The sequence below is a fragment of the Podarcis bocagei genome (assembly GCF_964188305.1).
Source record: "Podarcis bocagei genome assembly, chromosome: 2".
Classification (NCBI taxonomy): Eukaryota; Metazoa; Chordata; class Lepidosauria; order Squamata; family Lacertidae; genus Podarcis; species Podarcis bocagei.
In genome coordinates this window covers 111,514,717-111,537,384 of record NC_138126.1, presented here as the reverse complement: position 1 = coordinate 111,537,384, position 22,668 = coordinate 111,514,717, and the positions used below count along the sequence as shown (strand labels likewise).

The window sequence follows — 22,668 nt, the reverse complement described above, 5'->3', positions numbered from 1 at the left end:
TGTAACATGCAATCTCCTTCAGAAAATCAGTGAATTAAGATGCCACTTCAAAATGTGATATCCTGCCAAGATTATCAAATATTTTGCTGCATTCTGGATATTTTACAGGCGGTGGTCTGAGTGTTAGTGAGACTTCAGAGCTAGCACAAATAGGAATTCTGATGTCTTGAGTTACATAATGTTCAGCCTTTGTGAAGTACAGAAGGTAGATGGTGGTTTTATCTGTTGGAGAGCAGTGAGAGTTGTGCATGGTTATTCCAGACCTGTTGATGGGCTATTTACACAAGTGGAGGCCAGTAATATCAAAACGTACAACGATTTTGCTGTTTATTTAAAGGCCAGCTAAGTGAGTGAGAGAAGCTCGCAAGTAAGACTTAATACTATGATTTGGCATGAAAGCACACCCTACACTACGTGCAGTACAATAGTATTACAGCCCTCAATGAACTTGTAGGAGGCAGGAGGAGATACAACCAAGAGGGCAAACCAATAGGTATGGAAGGGAAAGCACTTCCTTTCTCCCAGTAAAGCTTCCCAACATGTAGCTCACTGGTGACCCTATACGTATGCAACAGAACAGTGAATCAGGGGCACTGGGGCCATCACTAGTTCTGAAAGACTGCTTCTTCTACTAATCTCCCACTTACTCACTTCAGCACAGCTTACTGTAATGCTACAACAGGGAACTGAGGCATGTTCTCAGTTCCTGACGTCAGCAAACACCTGCAGCTTGGGTGAGCTTTGTGGGAAAGGTATTTCTTTGGCCGCCAGCTCTACGTTAGAAGCTAAGATGGAGAGAGAAGAAAAGCAATGCTCCTATTTACCCACCAGGCCTTCAGCACCAGGCCCAAGAGAGGTGACGGCCAGGTCATTGCCATTGGGATCAAAAGCGTTGATCTCGATACCCCAGTTGTTCTGAGGCTGCTTGAACCAGTTCTGCAGTACATGCTTGAAGTCAATGCTCTGCCAGTGGCCAATGCGGGAATTCAGGTCAATCTTGAGTGAGCGGATACGAATATGGCGGCTCCCATCCTCCGTCACTGGTTTGAGACGCAGGATCTGTAGGTAGACCGTGGAGGTATGCTGAACAGGCCGCAGGTACACCCACAGCTGTGCCTTTACTACCTTGGTGAACATGATCTTGGGGCTGAAGTTGAAGAAACAGCAGTGCGGGTTGCCTTCAATCTGTACCACAGGGTCCGCTGGGAAAGACAGAGAGAGAAGCAGTGAGCAGAATGTCTTCACAACCCATTTCCCAGTGCTGTGGTCAGGGGATTCTGCCTAAGGAGCCATTCACACAGCTGTTTATCACATGTGTGTATGAAAGTACTTTCTTGTTGATTGAATACAGTGCCTGTCAGTGGAGGTAGTCTTGTACACAAATAAGATGCCCTCAACTGGTTGTGTAAATCAGCCTCAGGTACAGTGAATATTAATCTCTCCAGTCAGGTAGTCATTTTCCAAGATACAACTCTCTATAGATCTGAAGCTAAAAAATAAAAACAATTAAGAGACCCCCTTCTTGTGTATCCTAACAAATAAGGGAAGAATAAAGAGGTACAGTGGTACCTCGGGTTACATACGCTTCAGGTTACATACACTTCAGGTTACAGACTCTGCTAACCCAGAAATAGTGCTTCAGGTTAAGAACTTTGCTTTAGGATGAGAACAGAAATCGTGCTCCGGCAGTGCGGCAGCAGCGGGAGACCCCATTAGCTAAAGTGGTGCTTCAGGTTAAGAACAGTTTCAGGTTAAGAACAGGCCTCCGGAACGAATTAAGTACTTAACCTCAGGTACCACTGTACACTGATTATCAGTTGGAAAATTGGCAGCCATGAAAATGGGACACTAAAATCAGGGGGGGTAGCGTCAAAAGGGCTTGGGTGAGAAGGGTCACGATACAGGCAGCAACCATTTCGTGTAGGGGTTCTGTCAGCAGAGCACACAAAAGTATGCCTCACCCCATTACGCCCCCCTTCCACCTTCTTCTGGGTCCAAAAGGACCCACACATTGGTGATTACGTGTCAGTTGGATGCATCTAAAATGGCACTACCTTATGTAAAAAAGGTTATGCAGCCTAGTAAAGTCAGTAGCCTTCCAAAGGACAGAAACTACTTTTTCTAGTGACTTCTCCTTTGCAGCCATTCCCACATCATTACTGAGGATTCCCCCAGCCCTTCAAAACTTATTTTAAGGGGGAGTTACAAACAACTCTTTACAATTGAACCCTTTCCAATAAAATATTAATACCAAGAATTAAAATATTAATACCAAGAATAAAATGTGCATCACAGGAAACCAAATCCAAGAGGGCGTGAACATGGTCAATGAGAAGAACCAAAGAAGTTATCAAAGTCTTCCTTCAGAAAATGGAAATCACATCCAAATGAGAACAAAGAGGAACACAGACTTTGTCAAAATAAATGTAAGCAGACAAGAAAAGGTGCAAAAAAAGGAAAGAATTCAATGAGCATCCCTCAAAAAATTAAGACCAGTGATAAAAAATTATATAACTGCATTAGAAGCAAGCCATACTAAAGCCTGATTTGGCACCACCATTTTTCTCAAGGCTAAGTTGATCCACCAGTTAACATCCAGCACTGTTCCAACATCGTAAACTTCTTGCCCTTTCTCCCTTCAGCATTCCTTTCTTAAGGCTGACTTCAACTAACCTTTACTCAGAGTAGGCCCACTGAAATTAGTGGAGCTAAGTTATTCATGGCCATTAACTTGAATGAGTCTGCTCTGAATAAAAGTTAGTTTAAAACAACCCTTTGTAGCCACTACCAGCTACAGGTGTGATGTGCCAGAATGTTTGTGGGGGTTTAAAAATAAATAAATCACATGACCATAGAAAGCTAACTTATACCAAGTCAGATCGTTGGTCCATCTCACTCAGTATTGTCAACAGTATTTCACAGGGAGACACCAGGGATTCAACCTGGGATCTTTTGCACGCATAGCATATGCTCTACGACAGAGCTACAGCCCTTTAATACTTTTTAAATAAATGTCCACTCCTAAGTCTAAGGCTTCATTTTGGAACCAGATTTTTCTTCTACCTCTTTACTGTTTTCATAGGGTGGCATTCAACTGATGAACCCCGTCAGCAGAAGTCCTATGTAAGGACTTCCATTTGCACAATGGGGCTTTCTCCCCCATTGCTCCCCCCCCCTCCTAAAAATGGCTTGCAGAGTCAGGAGCACCCCTAGAACAGCAAGGAGAGGAGATTGTTCTCTGGCAAACTGAAATGCTTGCCCTGATCAAACAATTCCTTATCACAAAACTGAAATCCTTCAATAGTCAGCCCACCACTCACTCAGCCCATGACTGATATGGCGGCTGCTGCTTCTTCTTCTTCTTCTTCTTCTTCTTCTTCTTCTTCTTATTATTATTATTATTATTATTATTATTATTATTATTATTTAGATTTCTACAGCTCCCTTCGTTATAAGATCTCAAGGCGTTTTACAGAATAACATGATAAAAACAAGTAAATAAGTAAAACAAAACAGCAAACAATAACCCCCTCTCTCCCACATACACATTTAAAAGCCTATAGAATATTAATCAGCCAAAGGTCTGGTTAAAGAGGAACGTTTTTGCCTGGCACCTAAAAATATATAATGAAGGTGCCCTGGGAGAGCATTCCACAAATGGGGTGCCACTACAGAGATGGCCCGTTCTCGTGTTGTCACCCTCCTGTGGGTGACACACAGCAAGAAGGGCCTCGGATGAAATAGGTCACCTGTTAAGGGCTAGCCCTCACAAAGCACCTTATACAAGCAAATAATAAAATATAAAACAACCATTTCAAACTAACTGCTGAGGGCTTTGGCCCAACTGGCCAGAATTTGCCTCCTTTCAGCTCCATACTCCTTTATGAGTCAGGCCCCTCAGGGCTAATACGGCTCAGGCATGGGGGCTGTCTTGCAGGATTTCCCTCACCTTTTAGCCTCAGTACGGCTGCTAGCCAGCGGAACCTTTCTGCGTCACTGCATTTGCCTGCCTTCCTTTAGTGGCTCACTCACCGTGGCAGTCATAGGCACAATGGAGAGGGGTGGCCAGCTCCCAGTCCCTCTCCTCTCCTCACCAAACAGGTGCAGTGTCACAGCACAGCAAGAGACATCTGCTATGACCCCAAGGTCTCTCTCCTGGTCAGCTAAGCCCCCATGAGTGCATATTTGAAATTAAGATTTCTTGTGCTAATATGCATCACCTTACATTTGTTTACACTAACTGACTGACTGACTGACTTACATGAATGACCAATAGTTTAAAAGCTTATCTAGCTTCTGATGCAAAGTAGAGTAAACCTTGAATCCAAGAAATATACAAGGTTTTGTGTATTTTGCCTCCTAAAGGGATCGTGTTTCATTTCACTAGAGATGCTGCAGCCTTTTGGGTTCCTCATTCTACAGTATCCTGCAAAAGAATACACAGGGCAACTATCAGGACCATCACGTGATCCTTAGCATAGTTAACGATTGTGTTTAAGTGGGTTAAACCACAGAGCCTAGGACTTGCCGATCAGAAGGTCGGCGGTTCGAATCCCCACGACGGGGTGAGCTCCCGTTGCTCAGTCCCTGCTCTTGCCAACCTAGCATGTCAAAAGTGCAAGTAGATAAATAGGTACCGCTCCGGCGGGAAGGTAAACGGCGTTTCCGTGCGCTGCTCTGGTTTGCCAGAAGCGGCTTAGTCATGCTGGCCACATGACCCGGAAGCTGTACGCCGGCTCCCTCGGCCAATAAAACGAGATGAGCGCCGCAACCCCAGAGTCGGCCACGACTGGACCTAATGGTCAGGGGTCCCTTTATCTTTACCTTTACTTATTTGAACACAGGCTGATTCCTGTACAGTGGTGCCCCGCAAGACAAATGCCTCGCAAGACGGAAAACCTGCTAGACGAAAGGGTTTTCCGTTTTTGAGCTGCTTCGCAAGACGATTTTCCCTATGGGCTTGCTTTGCAAGACGAAAACGTCTTGCAAGTGTTCCGATTTTTTTTCGCTTTCCCCCCCTTTTTTCTAAGTCGCTAAGCCGCTAATAGCCTTTTAGCCGCTAATCCGCTAAGCCTTTAATAGCCGCTAAACCGCTAATAGCCGCTAAACCGCTAATAGTGCTAAGCCGCTAAGCCGCTAATAGGGTTGCTTCGCAAGACGAAAAAACCGCTAGATGAAGAGACTCGCGGAATGGATTAATTTCGTCTTGCGAGGCACCACTGTACCTTTTTTTGTGAGTGTGAGTTGTTTTTTCCAGTTTTTTAGTCTCAACCTTTCTTCTGATTTCATTGTACCCATTTTAGCACACTATAGTGTTTTGGTTAGCTCCAAGCTCAGCTGGAAGAATGAGATACCAGATTGTCATTTGGAAACCGTCTTTCTCCGACTGAAGCTTAGGCACCACTGCAACACGTCCCTTTTTAACCTTCATTTTCCTCGATGGGTAAATTGGTAGTCTGATGTTGAGGGAGTGTTTAATTGATGTTAGATAACCTGCTTCTTCAATATTTTCATCCTTCAAACATAAAATGAATAGTGTATGAATTGTTAGATTCTTTCAAAATAGAGACTTTGTATGGGCTCCAGTAAAAAGAGATGGTTCCTATTCCAGACTATCAGAACTACAGTGGTGCCCCACAAGAAGATTGCCTCGCAAGACGGAAAACTCGCTAGATGAAAGAGTTTTCCATTTTGGAGGTGCTTCGCAAGACGAATTTCCTATGGGCTTGCTTCGCAAGACGACAATGTCTTGCGAGTTCCTGCAGGGTTTTTTTCCTCCCCCCCCCCTTTTTCTAAACCGCTAAGCCACTTATCAGCTGATCCGATCAGCAGATAAGCCGCTAAAAACCGCTAATAGCGCTAATTTGTCAATGGGCTTGCTTCGCAAGACGAAAAAACCGCTAGATGAAGAGAATCACAGAACGGATTCTTTTCGTCTTGCGAGGCACCACTGTATTTCAGTGCTGAGCCAAGGACAGCAGTCATAATAGTGTGCGTCTATATACCCAGTCCTCTGTCCGCTTCAGTAACGCAATGTGTGACAGGGCAAGAGACTGGAAAGAAGACAGCCTGTCTTTGACTTGTGTGTATGTCTATAGATGGAATTATATAAGAACTAGATAATATAAATGGGCCCAGTAGTGACTGCTAGCCATGCTAGCAAGAATTTCAGGACCCATGTTAGCCATAGTGTCTCTCTAGCGGCTAGCTGCTGGGGTGAATTTCACTACTGCTGCCTGCTAATAAGCTTTTCCATGAATCTGGTGAGTCACTGACGGAAGACAAAAATGTTAACTTGGATGCACAACTGATCTGACCCAGTGATGCCTTGGGATGAAGGCAGAGAAATTGTGTGTCCAATGGGCCACAGTTATGTGGCCTCTAAAACGAGGTCTAACTCTAGCATAAGACTCATGTGTTACTTAGAAAATTCATCCAAATCTATTCTCAGTCCATGTCTATCCATAGTAATACTTTGTTGCTTGTCCTAAACAAGTCATACAAAAAAGGACAACTGGTTCCATACCATAGGATGTAGCCAATGCAGTGCTGAGTCACTAGTTTCACCAATAAAAGGATTTCTCGTGTAACAGAATGTTCTCCTTTCCTCCCCCTATGTGCCCCCTAAATCTGTTCTAAGTATTTCCCCAACCTTCTGGAGCAGATTTGGGGATGGAGTGGGGAAGGAGATTTGTGGGGGGGGGTGTTCTCAATTGCACTAGCACTTAGTTGAATACCACCCCATGTCTCTAATGAATGCCACATCTGAATGCTTAAACAAGGCTTATAAGACAGCAGGTTATTATTTCAGCCCCGATACTGATCACTTCTACCCTCCAGTAATCAAATAATCCTGGATTTCTTTAACAAGCTTTGGTCCCAGCACAGATTCTTGCTATTTGTGGAATATAAATTTGTATTTTTTCTTGCTGTTTCTGAATCTATTATTAGTGATTGATCCAAGAGAAGCTTTGCTATATTGACAGTGTTATTTCATTGCCTTTTGTTATTTGGAGATTGCTTTCATTATGCTATGGTGTTATGCGGATGCCTTCAGCACAGTCAGCTCTGAAGGTGCTTTTACAGTTTCCTCCCTTTGAACACTCTTAAGTCTTCAGCACTGGCATGTCCTTTCCCATTTTGGCACATCCCTATTTTCAGAACGTCAGCATTTATATAATGGTTATCAGATGGTTTAGCTGTTGTCGTCTATGGCCTATAGTCCATTCCGTTGATAGTCAAGAGTTTCCTATCCTCTTTAGTTTGTTTGTTCTAATCTAGTCACTCATTCAGTCCACTTCAACTCACACTCCTTTCTCCCTTGCAATGACATACTGTGATTGCTCCTGTTAAACTTAAACTTTCCACCCGTCCTTTCGTCCATAGTCCTAGGTAGTTTTATCACAGAACACATTTGGCTTTCCTTTCAACCACCTACCTCTGAGACAGAATTGGACATTTGAGAAGAACCAGGTTTATCAGCAAACATAGGGTTGCCAGATCCTGTCTTTAAAAGTTTGAGTGCAACAGGAGAGTTGCTCTGCCAGTCTCCTTTGCCCACAATCTCCTGCCTGCTGTAGTAGGGAAAACTTCAGTTTATTCTAGAGTAAGTGGGGAAGGAAAGTGCCAATCTGGCAGCACTTTTTGAAAGTTAACCAGGTTTCTTTCTAAGCACGCATCATTGCAGGTTAGGCTAGGATAGAGACAAATTGCTCGCCCCAACTTCAGTATGAATAGATAAAAAGTGAACTGGTGAGATGCAGAGACCTCCCCCAAAGCAGTACAGCACATACAATAGATGTTCCTGTACATCCTGAATGAACAGGCCAGGTACAGTATTTACAGCAGATAGCATTTCCCTTACCCGTCCACCCACACCCAGTTCAACATGTGGGTATTTAGGGGAGCAGCACAAATACACACAAACATTCAAGAGAACAGGCAACAGAATAAGAGGGTAGCACACAGTCAAATCAGAGAAGGGTAGCTCAAATAATAGGCAGAAGATGGAATTTACTGTGAGAGAGGAATCTTTCACCTTTAAAAAGCTTATTTATGAATATAGCTGCATGGTTCCTTACAAAACAGCTAAAATAGGAAGTGATCTTTTCTCTATGCTTTTGTTTAGCTAAAAGTTAAACATGCTTCTTCAGTTGATAGTGATGGCTTCATTCACTGCTTGAGCGGTGATGGCTGGTGCTTCTACTAAGCACACCCTACTTACGGTATTTGGGAATGAACTGGAACAATAGTTTGGCAGATTTGATCATAGGCGGATTACAAGTCTGAGAAGAAGGAACTCTTGAGGGAACCACATTTGTCTTTTAGGAGAACTGATGGTGCTTTAAAGTAGGGGCAGAAAAACTTTTTCAGCCCAAGGGTCACATGCCGGGGCAGATGAGGCCAGTGAAAACAGTAGGTGGAGCAACAAAGAAAATAATGCCTTTGTAGAGTAAACTAATTTCTACATACGCTCACATCCCCTTGACTTCCTTCCATCGAGACCAGGGTTTCTCAAAGTTGGGTCTCCAGCTGTTTTTGGACTACAATTCCCATCATTCCCTGGTCCTGCTAGCTAGGGATGATGGGAGTTGTAGTCCAAAAACAACAGGAGACCCAACTTTGGGAAACCCTGGTCTAGGCAAAAAAGAGGCATTATTAGAGTTCAGTGATACACTTCAGTCAGGCAAAACAAACCAAGCCTGAGGCATGTTCTAAACACCAAAGAAAGAGCCCTGGAGAGCCACCTTCCCTGCTTTGAAGCAGGGCTAGAACACTCTACTGCTTGGAAAAGTGTGAAGGACTAAACTTGCTCTTGGGGAAAGAGAATATACATACTCTGTATGGGCAGGTACAGAGTCATCTGTTATTATATAAGCTGCCCTGAGCTTTACAAGAGTAGTAGGATATACATAGATGTTATACATTGAAGTACATGCATCTGTAATACCCTATATAGCAGGGGTCAGCAAACTTTTTCAGCAGGAGGCCGGTCCACTGTCCCTCAGACCTTGTGGGGGGACAGATTATATGGGGGGGGGGGTGAACAAATTCCTATGCCCTACAAATAACCCAGAGATGCATTTTAAATAAAAGCACACATTCTACTCATGTAAAAACACGCTGATTCCTGGACTGTCTGCGGGCCGGATTTAGAAGGCGATTGGGCCGGATCCGGCCCCCAGACCTTAGTTTGCCTACCCATGCTATATAGGGTTAGTGCGATACACAGGCCACTCCAGCAGAAGTCGGTGCATTATCAGATAGGATAATTCCCTCACTACATAAAGAATTGAATTGACGCTTCCGTTGAATTCCTACAACAAGCAAACCAATATGTATGTCGCAAGTCAAGCAGCGAAGCTCAGGGGGGTGGGGAATACTCTCGCCTACCCTCCACTCAGAAAGAATGGCTAGGAAGAATAATAGAGGATGATCGCCATCTAAACAGGCAAACTGGGGATTGGGAGAGAGTCGTTTTGCCATTCGCATAGGCTAAGGGGTGCGAGAAGGAGGCACTTCCCCCTCTTCCCAGCTCCAGCCAGCAGCTCCCAGTGGCCGACCCCCTCCCACTCCTCTCTGTTCACAGACATCTGGGTTACATTGAGCTAGGAGTGCCCCTTTGCCCCTGCCTGGTGCACCCCGCTCCGTTTAATCACCCCCAGCTGCATGTGCCATGAACTGCAGGCCCTGCTAACACGCCAAGGTCATGACACGGAGTGGCTGCCTCACCCTGCGCAGCCAACCAGGAGCAAAGGCTTCTGCTAACAAATGCCCAAGGCAATTTGCTGTGCACAAGTCCCAAATTAATGCTGTGCTCCCTTGGGAACTCCTCTCTCTACCCCAGGCTCTGCCAGTTCTTAAAGTGACAGAAAACCTCTCCCCCTCCCCTCTGTGTTTTCGGCCTAGCTATGCAGAACCCTCCGCACAATCGCAGACGTTGCGCAGACCAAGGTGGGAAGGGCAATTATGAGATTGGGGCTGGGAAAGCGCACAATCTAGCCTTCAAAGCAAAGGCATGCTGGCTTATTATGTCCAGGTCCCCCAAGTTTGATGTGAAATTCTGTCGTTTGTTATGTGGAAGCCTCCAGTTAAGTCAAACTTGTCTGTGAGCATAAGTCAATAGCCACTCTCTGTTCCAGTGGTTCATCTTCTCTGTCTTCTCATTGGCAATTAATGTGCCCCACCCAAAATTTACCAGGCCGCTGTCCATGGTTCTGTGCCCTGACAGTAGCCATTCCCCACCTGCCAATAGGGAAGAGAGGGGAAAGATTATGCAATAGGGCAGTGCTACTTTCCACTATGGGTAAACAGTCAGAACTGGGTGCTCTGCTTCTTCTCACTTTTCTCTATGCCTTCATTACATCCAAGTTCATAATAACCTTCACCTATTTTTAGTCATTTATGAAAGCTTTCTTACTCAACTCACTCCAAGTGGGACTGTAGAATTGTCTTCAGCTCTCATTTGTGGTCTCCACCCCATCCATTCCTGTTTCAGGAGACCTGCAATCTGTTTAAATGTTGTGACCTGATCCTGCAAGCACTCAGACACTGACTGCTTTACAGACAGAAATTGAGAAGAGAATGTTTATGTCTCTGGTAGCTACTTATCAGATGAGAAGCACCTGTTTGTTGTTTTATTTCGGTAAATTTAGACCCCATCCTTCCGTTGTAATGCAGTATTCAGAGTTGTTAACATTGAAGTTGATAACAGCGGTGAAAATTAATTTATAAAACCTCTAATCCAATAGATTAAAGAGGTGGATAAGACAGGCACTGCAAAGGAAAACAATTTAAGACAAAATATCAGCCTATTAAGAATCATCCAACTCACCAAATCAAATGCGTGCCAGAATAAAAAAATCTTAACTAGATGGCAAAAAGCCAAGAAAAAGGGGCCCAAATGAACCTTCCAAGACAGAATTCCCTAATCTGGATGTAACCACAAAAATGCCCCTTCTGCATCCTTACCAGTCATGCCTTCAACCGTAATCAATTGGGATATGGAAAAGAAGAGACTTCTAACACTTCCTGTGTCCTCTATGTATCCTGGACCCCCATCATTTAGAACTTTGTTGCTGAACATGACTAGATACTGCTCTTATGATATACACATTTCTTTTCCAACCCTTCTTCACTCTTTCCCAAAATACACATGCCACAGCCAGAGCAATGGAAACCATTGAACACCATGCTTCCACAGAAACTTTTTTTATAAAGTTTCATTTATCCAGTTACCATTCACAGGCAATTTGAAGCTATTATTCTTATTATTAGCATTATTATTTGTTCTTTGTTTAAAAGTTTCAGTACCAGAGCAGGGAGCACTTCTATAGAGTCTGGCTGCTCTGTGAGTGGAAACACCGGAGGATATTATGATTTTCAGCATCCTGGTCATATATATGGTCTCTACCAATCAGAGATGGGCTACAAGAGGCAAATAGGATCAGTATAGAGCCCCACATCTTGTTTCTGCTGCTGCACAAGTGAGGCAAGATTGAATATACAATAATTTCCAAAGAGCTCTTCAAGTCTATTCATCCTAACATGCACACTCTGAATTCTACGAACCCAAGCAATGGTCCTTATTTCCAATGAAGAACTTGCCTCCTCTACAGGCATTCTGTTCCATTGGCTAGTTCTTCTGGTAAATATTTGGCTGTTGTTTTTAAGTGGAGTTCATTTTGATTCAACGGTTGGTTTCTATTTTTCCTCCCTCTTCTATATACCAACTTTCCTTGGTAGCTAAATAGATAGAACTTAACATATCCATCCAGCTTACTTTAGGTTCTATTGCTAATCATTCCCGCTTGTCTCTCTGTGTAGCATTGTTCTAAGTATCTGAATAGGAAACATAGTTCTAAGAATTTATTGGAATCTCTCTGTTCTGTGTATGCTATGAACATGTATTCTTTGTCCAGTCCTTAGGCACCTAGCATAATTTTAAAGCACCGGTCCTGCTGCACTGAGTTAAATCGATATTTAGAATATTTAGGTCCCAGTGCCACATTTCTAAATGGCAGGGCTATTGGGGTTTTTTTTAAAAAAAAAATCCTGGTACATTCATTGCCTCCAGAACCAGGTTAAGAATACAGGGTGTCTCTTCTAAAACATATGATGAGGTTTCACGTATCTTTAACCCTTAATGAACCATGTGTTCACCTTTGAGAGCATTCAAAACACACAAAGCCTCTCACTTCCTGATCTGTCCTGTCCTGCTTCTGAATTGTTCTACAATGTCCTGCTTTTCACACTAAAAATTCCCATATTATTAATTAATTCCCATATTATTAATTTCTCTATAGATGGGAACATTACCACCACTCCCTTTTTTCTGACGGATGATCAATTACTATGCTTTGAGACGGAAGAATGGGCATACTTCAGGTTCCATCATGGGAAACATCCATGAATTTTCACCACAGAAAGAGTTCTAGTTTGGCTGGGGCCCTACTCTGTCAATTACTCAATTTAACAGGTAATCAAGCCCTACCCACTGCTGCCCAGGTGGTCATCCAAGGATGAGGTAGTACTTGGTGCTACAGCAACACACTAGGAAGCCATAGTCACCTTGCTGACATGACACACATACTTGTAAAATCCTATACAATCATTCCTTAATGGATAGTCACTAATATAGTCTACCATACACTAGACTAGAGTAACTGAGTGATCTGGACTGCACTAATCAGCTTACTATATGCAACTGTTGTGGAGTCATTGTAATACAATGGTACCTCGGGTTAAGAACTTAATTCGTTCCGGAGGTCCATTATTAACCTGAAACTGTTCTTAACCTGAGGTACCTCTTTAGCTAATGGGGCCTCCCGCTGCCACTGGCGCGCGATTTCCGTTCTCATCCTGAGGTAATTTCTTAACCCGAGGTACTATTTCTGGGTTAGCAGAGTCTGTAACCTGAAGTGTCTGTAACCTGAAGCGTCTGTAACCCAAGGTACCACTGCACTGCTAGTATTCTAGTGGTATCAACTGCTGTCAATTCTTCTAATGCAGGCTTCCTCAACCTCGGTCCTCCAGATGTTTTGAGACTACAATTCCCATTATCCCTGACCACTGGTCCTGCTAGCCAGGGATCATGGGAGCTGTAGGCCAAAAACATCTGGAAGGCCGAGGATGAGGAAGCCTGTTCTAATTCTTCCAGTTACCGGTGAAGGCTATTGTAATTCCTAGTTAACTGTTATTCTGCATTCGAGAGCATTTCCACAGCTCTCTCTGATTTTCTGTGCTTCATTAGTGAAAAGGGAATAACTACCTTAAATATTGACACACAAGAGTGTTTAAGACCACCCTTAGAATTCCACTAGCAGTAATAATGAAACCTCAATATAGTTATATCCATTCTGGGGGGAAATTAAGTAATGGTACTTTACAACTCCATTGATTTCAGTGCAACCTGGGCAGGAACTCCATGTAAATCCAATTCAAAACATTATATGCTGCTGCGCCACTAACCTGGAAGAATTTGGTACATATTTGCACACACACACAAAACGCTATTAGGCATTCTTAGCACTGAAATACAATTTTGTATATTATCTTGTAAATAACCTGTAACTAATGTATCTTATTTACCCTCCTAAAATATCAGCACAGCAGTTAGTTTTTGTCTGATTTTGACATATTTCCCTTATTCAGCAACTTCTTTTAAATGTCTGAAGTCACAACTCAGCCCATCCCTTACAGTTCCCAATCCCCTGTTATACCAGCGCTGAGTGTTCCTGGCTTTCTTGCTGCAAAATCCCAACTTTACATTTTCCAGCAAAACTGCCACTTTGAAAATGATCCCTGTGCCCAGAAAGTAGTGATGACTGCAAGTAGATTTGAAGTCACTGTTGTGTTAGACTTACTCCAAGCTGTCAGAATGCAGTACTAAGGGGGGGGGGGAGCATTTGGTGGATTTCACACTGTCACACACCCCCAGTCTCCCTTCAAGGTACTTCATTAACTTCCCCTCCCCACCACCAATGCCCAAACGAAAGGTCATCAGGGGTCATGGGTAGCCAATAAATGGTTTAGAACCCAATTATCCTTCCCTAGTTTCTTGTCTATGGGTGGGGGAAATGTAAGCTTTAGATTAAAAAAGGGGGGAGGACAGGACAGAAGGAGTGAGGAGAGGGGAACCAGAAAGGTTTATGGCCCCACTGCCTATAAAGCCTTCCCTTCCTTCTGTTCAGGAACCATAAAAATACTCACACACACAATTGCTCCATGAAAGAGTGTCAGGAGCAAAAATCATAACTGCCATCAAGGAAAAAGGGAGTGAGGATGAATGATAAAGATTCTAGGAGATGGAATCTGTGGGTCCAATGGATTGGCTCCAGCCAATCCAGTAAGCCTACAAGCAAGGGGAATTATTCCAGATGGCCAATTAAAATCAGATTGGACTACCCTTGTCAATTTCAATCTGGGTGGTGTGTGCACGCTGGCTTTATTTTTGCAGGGGGGGGGTGTTGGAGGGAGCAAGTTGTTAAAGGGAAAGAGTTGGTTGTGGGGAGCAGCAGCAAACGTTTAACACAGAAAAAAGCCCCAGCGTGTCGCCGATTTTATGGGCAGTAAAATTTCAAAGCCATCCAAGTCTATTAATGCTGGAGAAGGAAATTTCTCAATGAGCTGTAGAATTGGCCAGGAGGGAAGTCCTTCTCCCTACTGCGATTCCTCACACTTGTGCCCCCCACACCCTCCCATCCAACACCCCTTCCTTCCGCTCAGCCTTCACACACTCCAGACCATACTCTGCCTCCCCTCCCAGTTGGCATCAGCTCGAGTGAACATTTTGAGTCATAGATTTTTACAGAATTCCTCCTTTGGTAGAAACAGTGGCGTCATACTTATAGTTCCAAAACATGTGCACATTCAGTGCATCCTGCTGTACATTCTCACCCTTCAGTCTCACAATGTAAAAGTATTCTTTGGGGGGGGCAGAGATTTTCTGCTGATGTGGAAGCATAGAAAATTCCACATACAGGCAGCTGTGAGTTCCAGTTCCAACATTAATTATTCCCTACTCATCCTGATACAAAGATATGGATCAGTAATATGGTAGCAATACTTTGCCCACCTCTCACATCTCCTCCGAGAATCCTGGATCTGTTAACTTTAAACTTACTTTCAGAGCCCACTATCTTGTTGCAAGCACTGACGGCCATCCTCTTTACATGACTGCATAAGTGTTCCTCTATTCCAAATACCTTTCTTCTAAACCTCTGCATGTCTTCCTTACGAGGCTCCTAGAGCAGTTGCGTGTTTTTTAAATCTGGTGGCCATTTTGTCTCTTGTTCAGAGGCCAGGTTTTCTTTTTCAGCCATGCAATCTCCCGAGTTGATTTCAAGTCCAGCGGTTCGGTGTGAATCACCCCTTCTGAGAATTTAATGGCTTTCAGTGTTCTGATTCCCTTAACCACCTCAGTAGTGTTCTGGAGGCAGCCTGACATAGCAGCCAAGTCCAATGTAGAGGCTTGACCCACCATTTTAGATCTCTCACTTCTAAAAACAACCACTTTCTGGATAGCCAGTATGTGCCATTTATGCAAATAACTCGCCGAATAGTGCTCAGGATTTGTAAATAAATCTCTATATATTGTGGGGTCAAATCAGTCCAATTTGAGAGCCAGCAGTGGGTGGCGCTTTTTGCTGGGAGCCTCACAACCACAATGCTTTCATCCAGTGCTATTTTTCTAGAAAAAGAATTGCCAAAACTCACCGTGAACACCTCCCATGTCCAATCATAGCTCCTCTTACATAATCAAGTTTCTCTATCACTCCCAAAGAGTGCAAGAGGACAGTTAGAACATCAGAACCCTTACTATATTCTTTGACACTATACTTATTTCAGTGAAGCAGAAAAAGATTGTGTTTGTAGAGTTGTTAACACAGGCACTTATTTGGTAACACAGGAAAATAAGCCTAATTGGTCTAAGCCCCAGTAAGCCAGTGATTGATAACTGAAGTCTATGAGCCACATCCAATTGGATTGTGCCAACTGGCCCACTGGTTTTGATAAGCCTCCTCACACAGACCTGAGCCCTTCAGTATAATAAAATAATACCATGGTCTGGAAATGCTGTTGTTTGCCATATTGTAGTGAGATGCAAGGCAATGCATGATATAGTGCCTAGGAATCATAAAGATATTCCAGGAAGGATTTTGCCCATTGCTTCTAACCTTCTTCAAGCTACAGCCTCTATGTGGCTTTAATGCAGTGGCGTAGCATGGGGGGTGCAGGGGGGCCCGGCCGCACCGGGCGCAACATCTGGGGGTTAGGGTTAGGGGGCGCAAATCCACGGGTTAGGGGGCGCAAATTACTTGCCTTGCCCCGGGTGCTGACAACCCACGCTACACCACTGCTTTAATGTCAGGTTTCATGTCATGAATCTTGTTGCCGTAAGCTCAGAATAATAATAATAATAATAATAATAATAATAATAATAATAATAATAATAATAATAAAAAATTTTATTTATATCCCACCCTCCCCAGCCGAAGCTGGGCTCAGGGTGGCTAACAACAATCAAATAATCAAAGAAATACATCCAGCCTACCTAAGAACCACTGAGTGCCTACCTCCCACACATAATTTTGCCTTTGACTTAGTTCCAGCAGTTTCACTAGCTGTCCTAACTTTTGGGACTATAACTTGAGCAGAAGCAGGTTCAGCTTCTAATAAACACCAACCAAATTATTTTTTATGCCAGTTCTGTGCTGCTGCCCAAACAGTAAAAGGGTTAGGATGCTCTGGTCCTTCTAGGATCTAGGTGCTTAAGTAACTGTTGATTAGCAAGAAGATTTGTCTTGTCAAGCAATATGCCTAAATAATCAAGAGTTAACCATTTCCATCTCAGCAGCAGCAAATACCCAGCATCCAGCACAGATCGGTAATGAGATCGCTCTCTAACAGGAAATTGTTTTGTTGAAGCCTCTCTTGTCACTCTCACCTTTTGAGTTAGCATCCAAACACATATCCTTTCCTCTCTATACTTGATTGAGTCCCAATTTCCGCTAGACACAAGCTCATGATGACCCCGCCCACTATGTTTCCATGACTGACTAATGAATCCTGATTCTCCATCCAGTATATACTTATCCAATGTTAGACCTCTGTGTGGATGGCCTCCAGGTTCTTTGTCCTGCATAAAAAACTGTATGGACAAGAAGATACCATCAGACTTTTGATATCGCAGGCTTCCTGGAAATTGCTGTTCCAAAGGGAAAGGCTCATCAAAAAGGATCATGTATCCCAGTTGTGATGGCAGCACCTTGTGTATTCAAGAAAACAAAGATGCTTTCCTTGAACAGCAGCAAACTGGTAAATAATTATTTAACCTCACACAGTCTTGAAGAAGCAAGATAGGGATCTGGTAATTGTGGCAATGCAGAAAGAGAACCAAGTGACAAACCAAAAAATGTACACAGAAACAAATAGATATATATGGATTAAAAGAAAGAATAATTTTAATAATCCATATTATTTACACTGTCAGAAGTAAGCCTTGATGCACTCTAGAACATAATCTACCCTCTGCATTGTGTTCTGCATAGGGCTGTGGCATGTCCTGAATGCACGTATGCAAACCGCACATGCACACAGATACAAAATAAAAGGGAAACTGTCCCCATTGAGATACCGCTCCAGAAGCCACACAATACTTCAGAAGAATCTATGATCCAGTTGCAAGCAACAACAAGGACGATGGAAGGAAGGAACAGACTAACTTTTTCTAAATTGGCATGTCTAAAAACAAGATGGAATCACAGAGGCCATAAGGACAAAAAAAGCATAGTTATAAAATGTTATTTGTGAAGGGATCCCTTATGTACTAAGCCTTCAGCAGTAGAACATGAAACCCTGAAGAATACGATACCCCATACTGAATAGTCAATTCAACTCAGACAAGACATATCTCTCTCCAACTCTTTTTTTAAAAACTATATATGAAAGGAAAAAACAAACTGATCTGGAAGATCTTTTGGACATTGGGGGGAAGCAAGTCACTGTTAGAATAGAGCAGGCTTCCTCAACCTCTGCCCTCCAGATGTTTTTGGCCTACAACTCCCATGATCCCTAGCTAGCAGAACCAGTGGTCAGGGATGATGGGAATTGTAGTCTCAAAACATCTGGAGGGCCGAGGCTGAGGAAGCCTGCTATTGAATAGAGTAATATCTATGAACAAGGATGTGGTGGTAGTGGTGGTAGAATGTTCCTCCTAAAAGTCAGACAGCTAAGGATTTAAATCAGGATTGCTTTGGGTCAACATCGCCTCACAATATTGCAAGCAGGTTATTTATTATTCATGGTTATTTATTTCATTTCTATCCCACCCTTCATCACAAAATGATCCCAAGGCAGATTACATCAAAGCAACAAATAAAACCAGTATTACAGAGTCATAAAAATCATTCCAACTATTCAGCATAGTTAAACCCCTAAGTTCACAGCACCCCACACGTATTTACACCCTTGAGCTTGGACAGGTAATTCCACCCACAGAAAAGAAGGACCAAGCTCACTGTATCACCACTGTGTGATATGAGACCTTGTACACCCAAGATTTGTCCTAAACTATAGCAAACAAGGACGCGGGTGGCGCTGTGGGTTCACCCACAGAGCCTAGGACTTGCCGATCAGAAGGTCGGCGGTTCGAATCCCCGCGATGGAGTGAGCTCCCGTTGCTCGGTCCCTGCTCCTGCCAACCTAGCAGTTCGAAAGCACGTCAAAGTGCAAGTAGATAAATAGGTATCGCTCCGGTGGGAAGGTAAACGGCGTTTCCGTGCGCTGCTCTGGTTCGCCAGAAGCGGCTTAGTCATGCTGGCCACATGACCCGGAAGCTGTACGCCGGCTCCCTCGGCCAATAAAGCGAGATGAGCGCAGCAACCCTAGAGTCGGTCACGACTGGACCTAATGGTCAGGGGTCCCTTTACCTTTATACCAAACAAGCACAGCAAACAGTTGCTTGCTTTGCTCTTTCCATCCTTCCACAAGGAGGCATGTGAAGCTATTCTGCCCTTGATGGAGGCAGAAGTTCCATCCTTGGGTACATATCACACCCTACCAGACTTCTCCAGAAAAAATAATAACTGCATATGCCTTTGCAAGGGTCAGGGTTAGATCAAGATGGACCAAACAGGCCTTCTTTCTAATACTACCTCAAATCCTATTCCAGTTTTCAGTGTCATTAAGAAATATGTAGGGAAACTAAACGAGATCAAGGCTGGAGTCAGAGGAATTTTCAAGGTAGACTGGCAGCTCTATTTATGTAGGAGACTGCATGAACAACTCTCTCTAACTATGGTTGAGTCGATGATGCACTACTTACTTTATATGAGGCCATTCCCACACTTCAAACATGAGATGGCATTACTCTAAATTTAGTGATTAATATGGACGAAGTGTATTGCAAGTACTTCATTATGTTTGGTAGTACTCCTTACCTGTCAATTCTTGCTCACCACCATCAGGTTACCTAAGCTTTTGCCACATAGTGATTTCACTAATGATTCCTTAGCCTGAATATCTGGCTAATAGCCAGTGAAGTAATTATGATTATCCTCTGGCAGATATTGATTTCGAAGAAGAAACATTACATGTCTCTTTGAACTTTATTGAGCTAATATAATCAGCACAAATTGCTACAGAAGCTTAAAACCAGCTTATTTAGTGCTGGGTCATTTTTGCTGCGATATTTCTGCTGGTTGTTGTAAAATACGTTTGGGTTAAGGAAGTCAGAGGAAAAGAATATTACACTAATCAATAGTAACCACAATTCTTCTGTTTAACCTTCTAATCTCAGGTACACTCCAACTTCTCTCAGCTCTCAGTTCACCAGAAATTGGGATTTAAGAGTTAGTTCTGATGATCCAGCCATGAATGTTTATGGCAAGGGCAGACAATGGATTTAGAGACATTTAACAGTTCTGAGATGATTTCCCTACCATAATCAAAGCCTGTTTTTATGTATCTGCCTTTCTGGAATTAAAATTATTAATTAGGTAAGGATTATAAGTCGGCTTGCATATTAAAATGCTAACAAACATATTACAAATGTAACAAGAAGTTGATGAGGTTGTGCATACTGTATAGGTAATTCTTCCATGTGGTTCATGGCTGGAGTCAAATAGGTCTGTTCTGGTTCTTGCAATTTAAGGGTCAAAAACCCCTCACATCTATATAAGAATTTACAAGATGGGTGTACAGTGTGCTCTAATTCAGGTGTTGCTACTATTTAGCATTCAGTGAGCACCACTAGCATTCTGAGTGCTGGAAAATTGGCTGAGTTACAATGACTTTTAGCATCCAGAAAAGTATTGCCGTGCGGTTACCATTCAGAATCTCAGCTCTCCCTTGGTGCTGTCATTGCATTCTACACTGACATGCAGCCTCATTGAAAACTAGAACTAGAGAGGACCAGAGTATGACTCAAGATGGTCAAGTTTCAATGAAAGCAATAGAAAATTAAGTAATTTGCAATTAACTTGTTCCATTGGTTTCAATGGAGCTTTGTGATATCAAGCTTTAGCTGGATAGGAGCTGATAGTTCACACATGTGATTATCTTTTTTTAAAAAAATCAATGTAATATAAGGAAATTGTAAGTTCTGTTCCTCGGGATCCATGATGACTCCTTCACACAGGAGAATAATTGCTTGACTTGCAGTTAACAAATGAAGGACATGTGTGTTTGAATTGGCTACAAGAGAGATATGCTAAATCAAGTTTTAAGCAGTTGTGGAGCCAGTTGTATGTAGTGTTTTCACATAGGACCACCTGTCATATGAAGAATGGTTGGGCATTACACTCCAGGATATTGATGTCTTGTAGCTAGGTAGCTAGTCTTGTCTATACTTGCTCTTCTCTTCAGGCTCCCATGCACCCCACAACTTTTGAAAGACTGAGTGAGTGAAGCTTAGATTTTGTTACCCCTAAAGGTACCGCTTCTGAGGTTCCAAGGACTCACTCTTCAGATAGAATGCACCTGCTGTTTGCTGCACCGCAGCAAGTCAGCTGTGGTACAAAAAAAGTACCTGCTGCTATCCAATCAGTAATATCTGCTTAGCCATATGTTTAGGATTTGGCCCTCTCCCCTACCTGTGGCTATATACAATGGCTGAATGTGCTTTACTGTGCTAGGCTGCTGGCGCTAAGCAAATGGTCCTGGGCTGTCACCCTCATTGAGCCTCACAGTAAGCTAAGAGCTGGTTTAAAATAAATACAGTGGTACCTTGGGTTAAGTACTTAATTCGTTCCGGAGGTCCGTTCTTAACCTGAAACTGTTCTTAACCTGAAGCTAATGGGGCCTCCTGCTGCCGCTGTGCCACCGGAGCACGATTTCTGTTCTCATCCTGAAGCAAAGTTATTAACCTGAGGTAATATTTATGGGTTAGCGGAGTCTGTAACCTGAAGCGTATGTAACCTGAAGCGTATGTAACCCGAGGTACCACTGTATAATTATTCCGGGGTGGAGGGGAGCCACAAAATTTAACATTTGTTTAAAAATACCTGAAGGAATAGCACAAGATCTCTTGTGCCCATTTTGTGTCCCTGTTCAGTTGGCACTGGGAGCAAATGTCCCTACCGCTCCAAGAGAACGGTGTGGCTCCTGTCACACAGAGATTTTAACAGAAAGCTTGACATTCTATCTTCCACCCACAGGCCACACTACCCATGTCACTTATTATGTTCTAGAGAAGGCGCATATTTCAAAGTGAATAAATAAGAGGCCTTCTTTCCAAATAACTGCATGCCCAGAACAAAAAAAAAAAAAATCTGACAGTACTCACTCCAGAGTTGGTTTCAAACACCAAGTCCTGACACATGCGGTGATGCCCCAAGTTTTGAAATATGCCTGGAACACCAGATGTTCCCAGAGGTTGAATATTGCTGTTGGGTTTTCACATTCAGCCCACTTACAAATAAACTTGGCAAGAGGACACAGCAGCAAGAAATATTGCACAGCACTTAGGCCCAAGCTGTCACCACCCCCTGGCGACTCTGTTTTCCCAAAACACTAAGAAACATTTATTTTTAACTGGGGTTTTTTGCACAAAAGGGGGGGAAATGCCATCCATGTGAGTCTACAATAAGTGAGAGAAGTACAAAGGGCCATGGATCTTGGCAGACCTGGAAAGGGAACAGGGAGGGAGTGTGTGTGCATGCTCAGGGAGGCAGCTGGATATTCCAAAGCCTCGGGCTGGGCAAACTTCTCGAGCTGTTTGCAGCTGGCGAAAGGCAACCTCACAAAAGGGATTACGCCTTCACTTGGCAGGGGGAGAAAAAGGAGCCACACTCTCTCCAGAGCTGAGAAATGCCGTTTCCGCCTTTCTACTTGCGAGAGAGCTGGAGTGGCAGACCGCTTTCAGAATCATGACACCTTTGGCAGCAGCGCTTCGGGGCCAGAGCCTCTCCATGACCTCTCCTAGGTTTATTTGGCTTTGGCAAGGGGGGGGGGAGAGTACTTTTCATGCAACGCCAACCTATGCGCGCGCGCGCGCGCACCCCCACCGCCTTCTTTTCCAAAGCCCCAGCTCGGAAATCCACAGAAGATCCGCAAAGAGCACAGCGACAAAGCTCACCGCTAAGACGAGTTTGCACAATAATACTCCAAACGCAAAAGGCTCGATGGAGCCACTCTACACAAAGCAGACCTTTCCTTCTTCAGACG

General features: G+C 43.5%; 1 protein-coding gene across 2 annotated transcripts in view; it reads right to left on the bottom strand.

Moving 5' to 3' along the window:
• The window catches only part of GDF11 (growth differentiation factor 11), a 49,686-nt gene that overhangs the window by 12,607 nt on the left and 14,411 nt on the right, over window positions 1–22,668 (bottom strand). For both annotated transcript variants that reach the window (XR_014004712.1, XM_081181479.1), the window contains one exon: window positions 829–1,202. Coding sequence is in view for 1 of the 2 variants with exons in the window: in XM_081181479.1 (XP_081037605.1) it covers window positions 829–1,202 (374 nt within the window). In the remaining variant the exon portion in view is untranslated. The remainder of the gene's footprint in view (window positions 1–828; window positions 1,203–22,668) is intronic.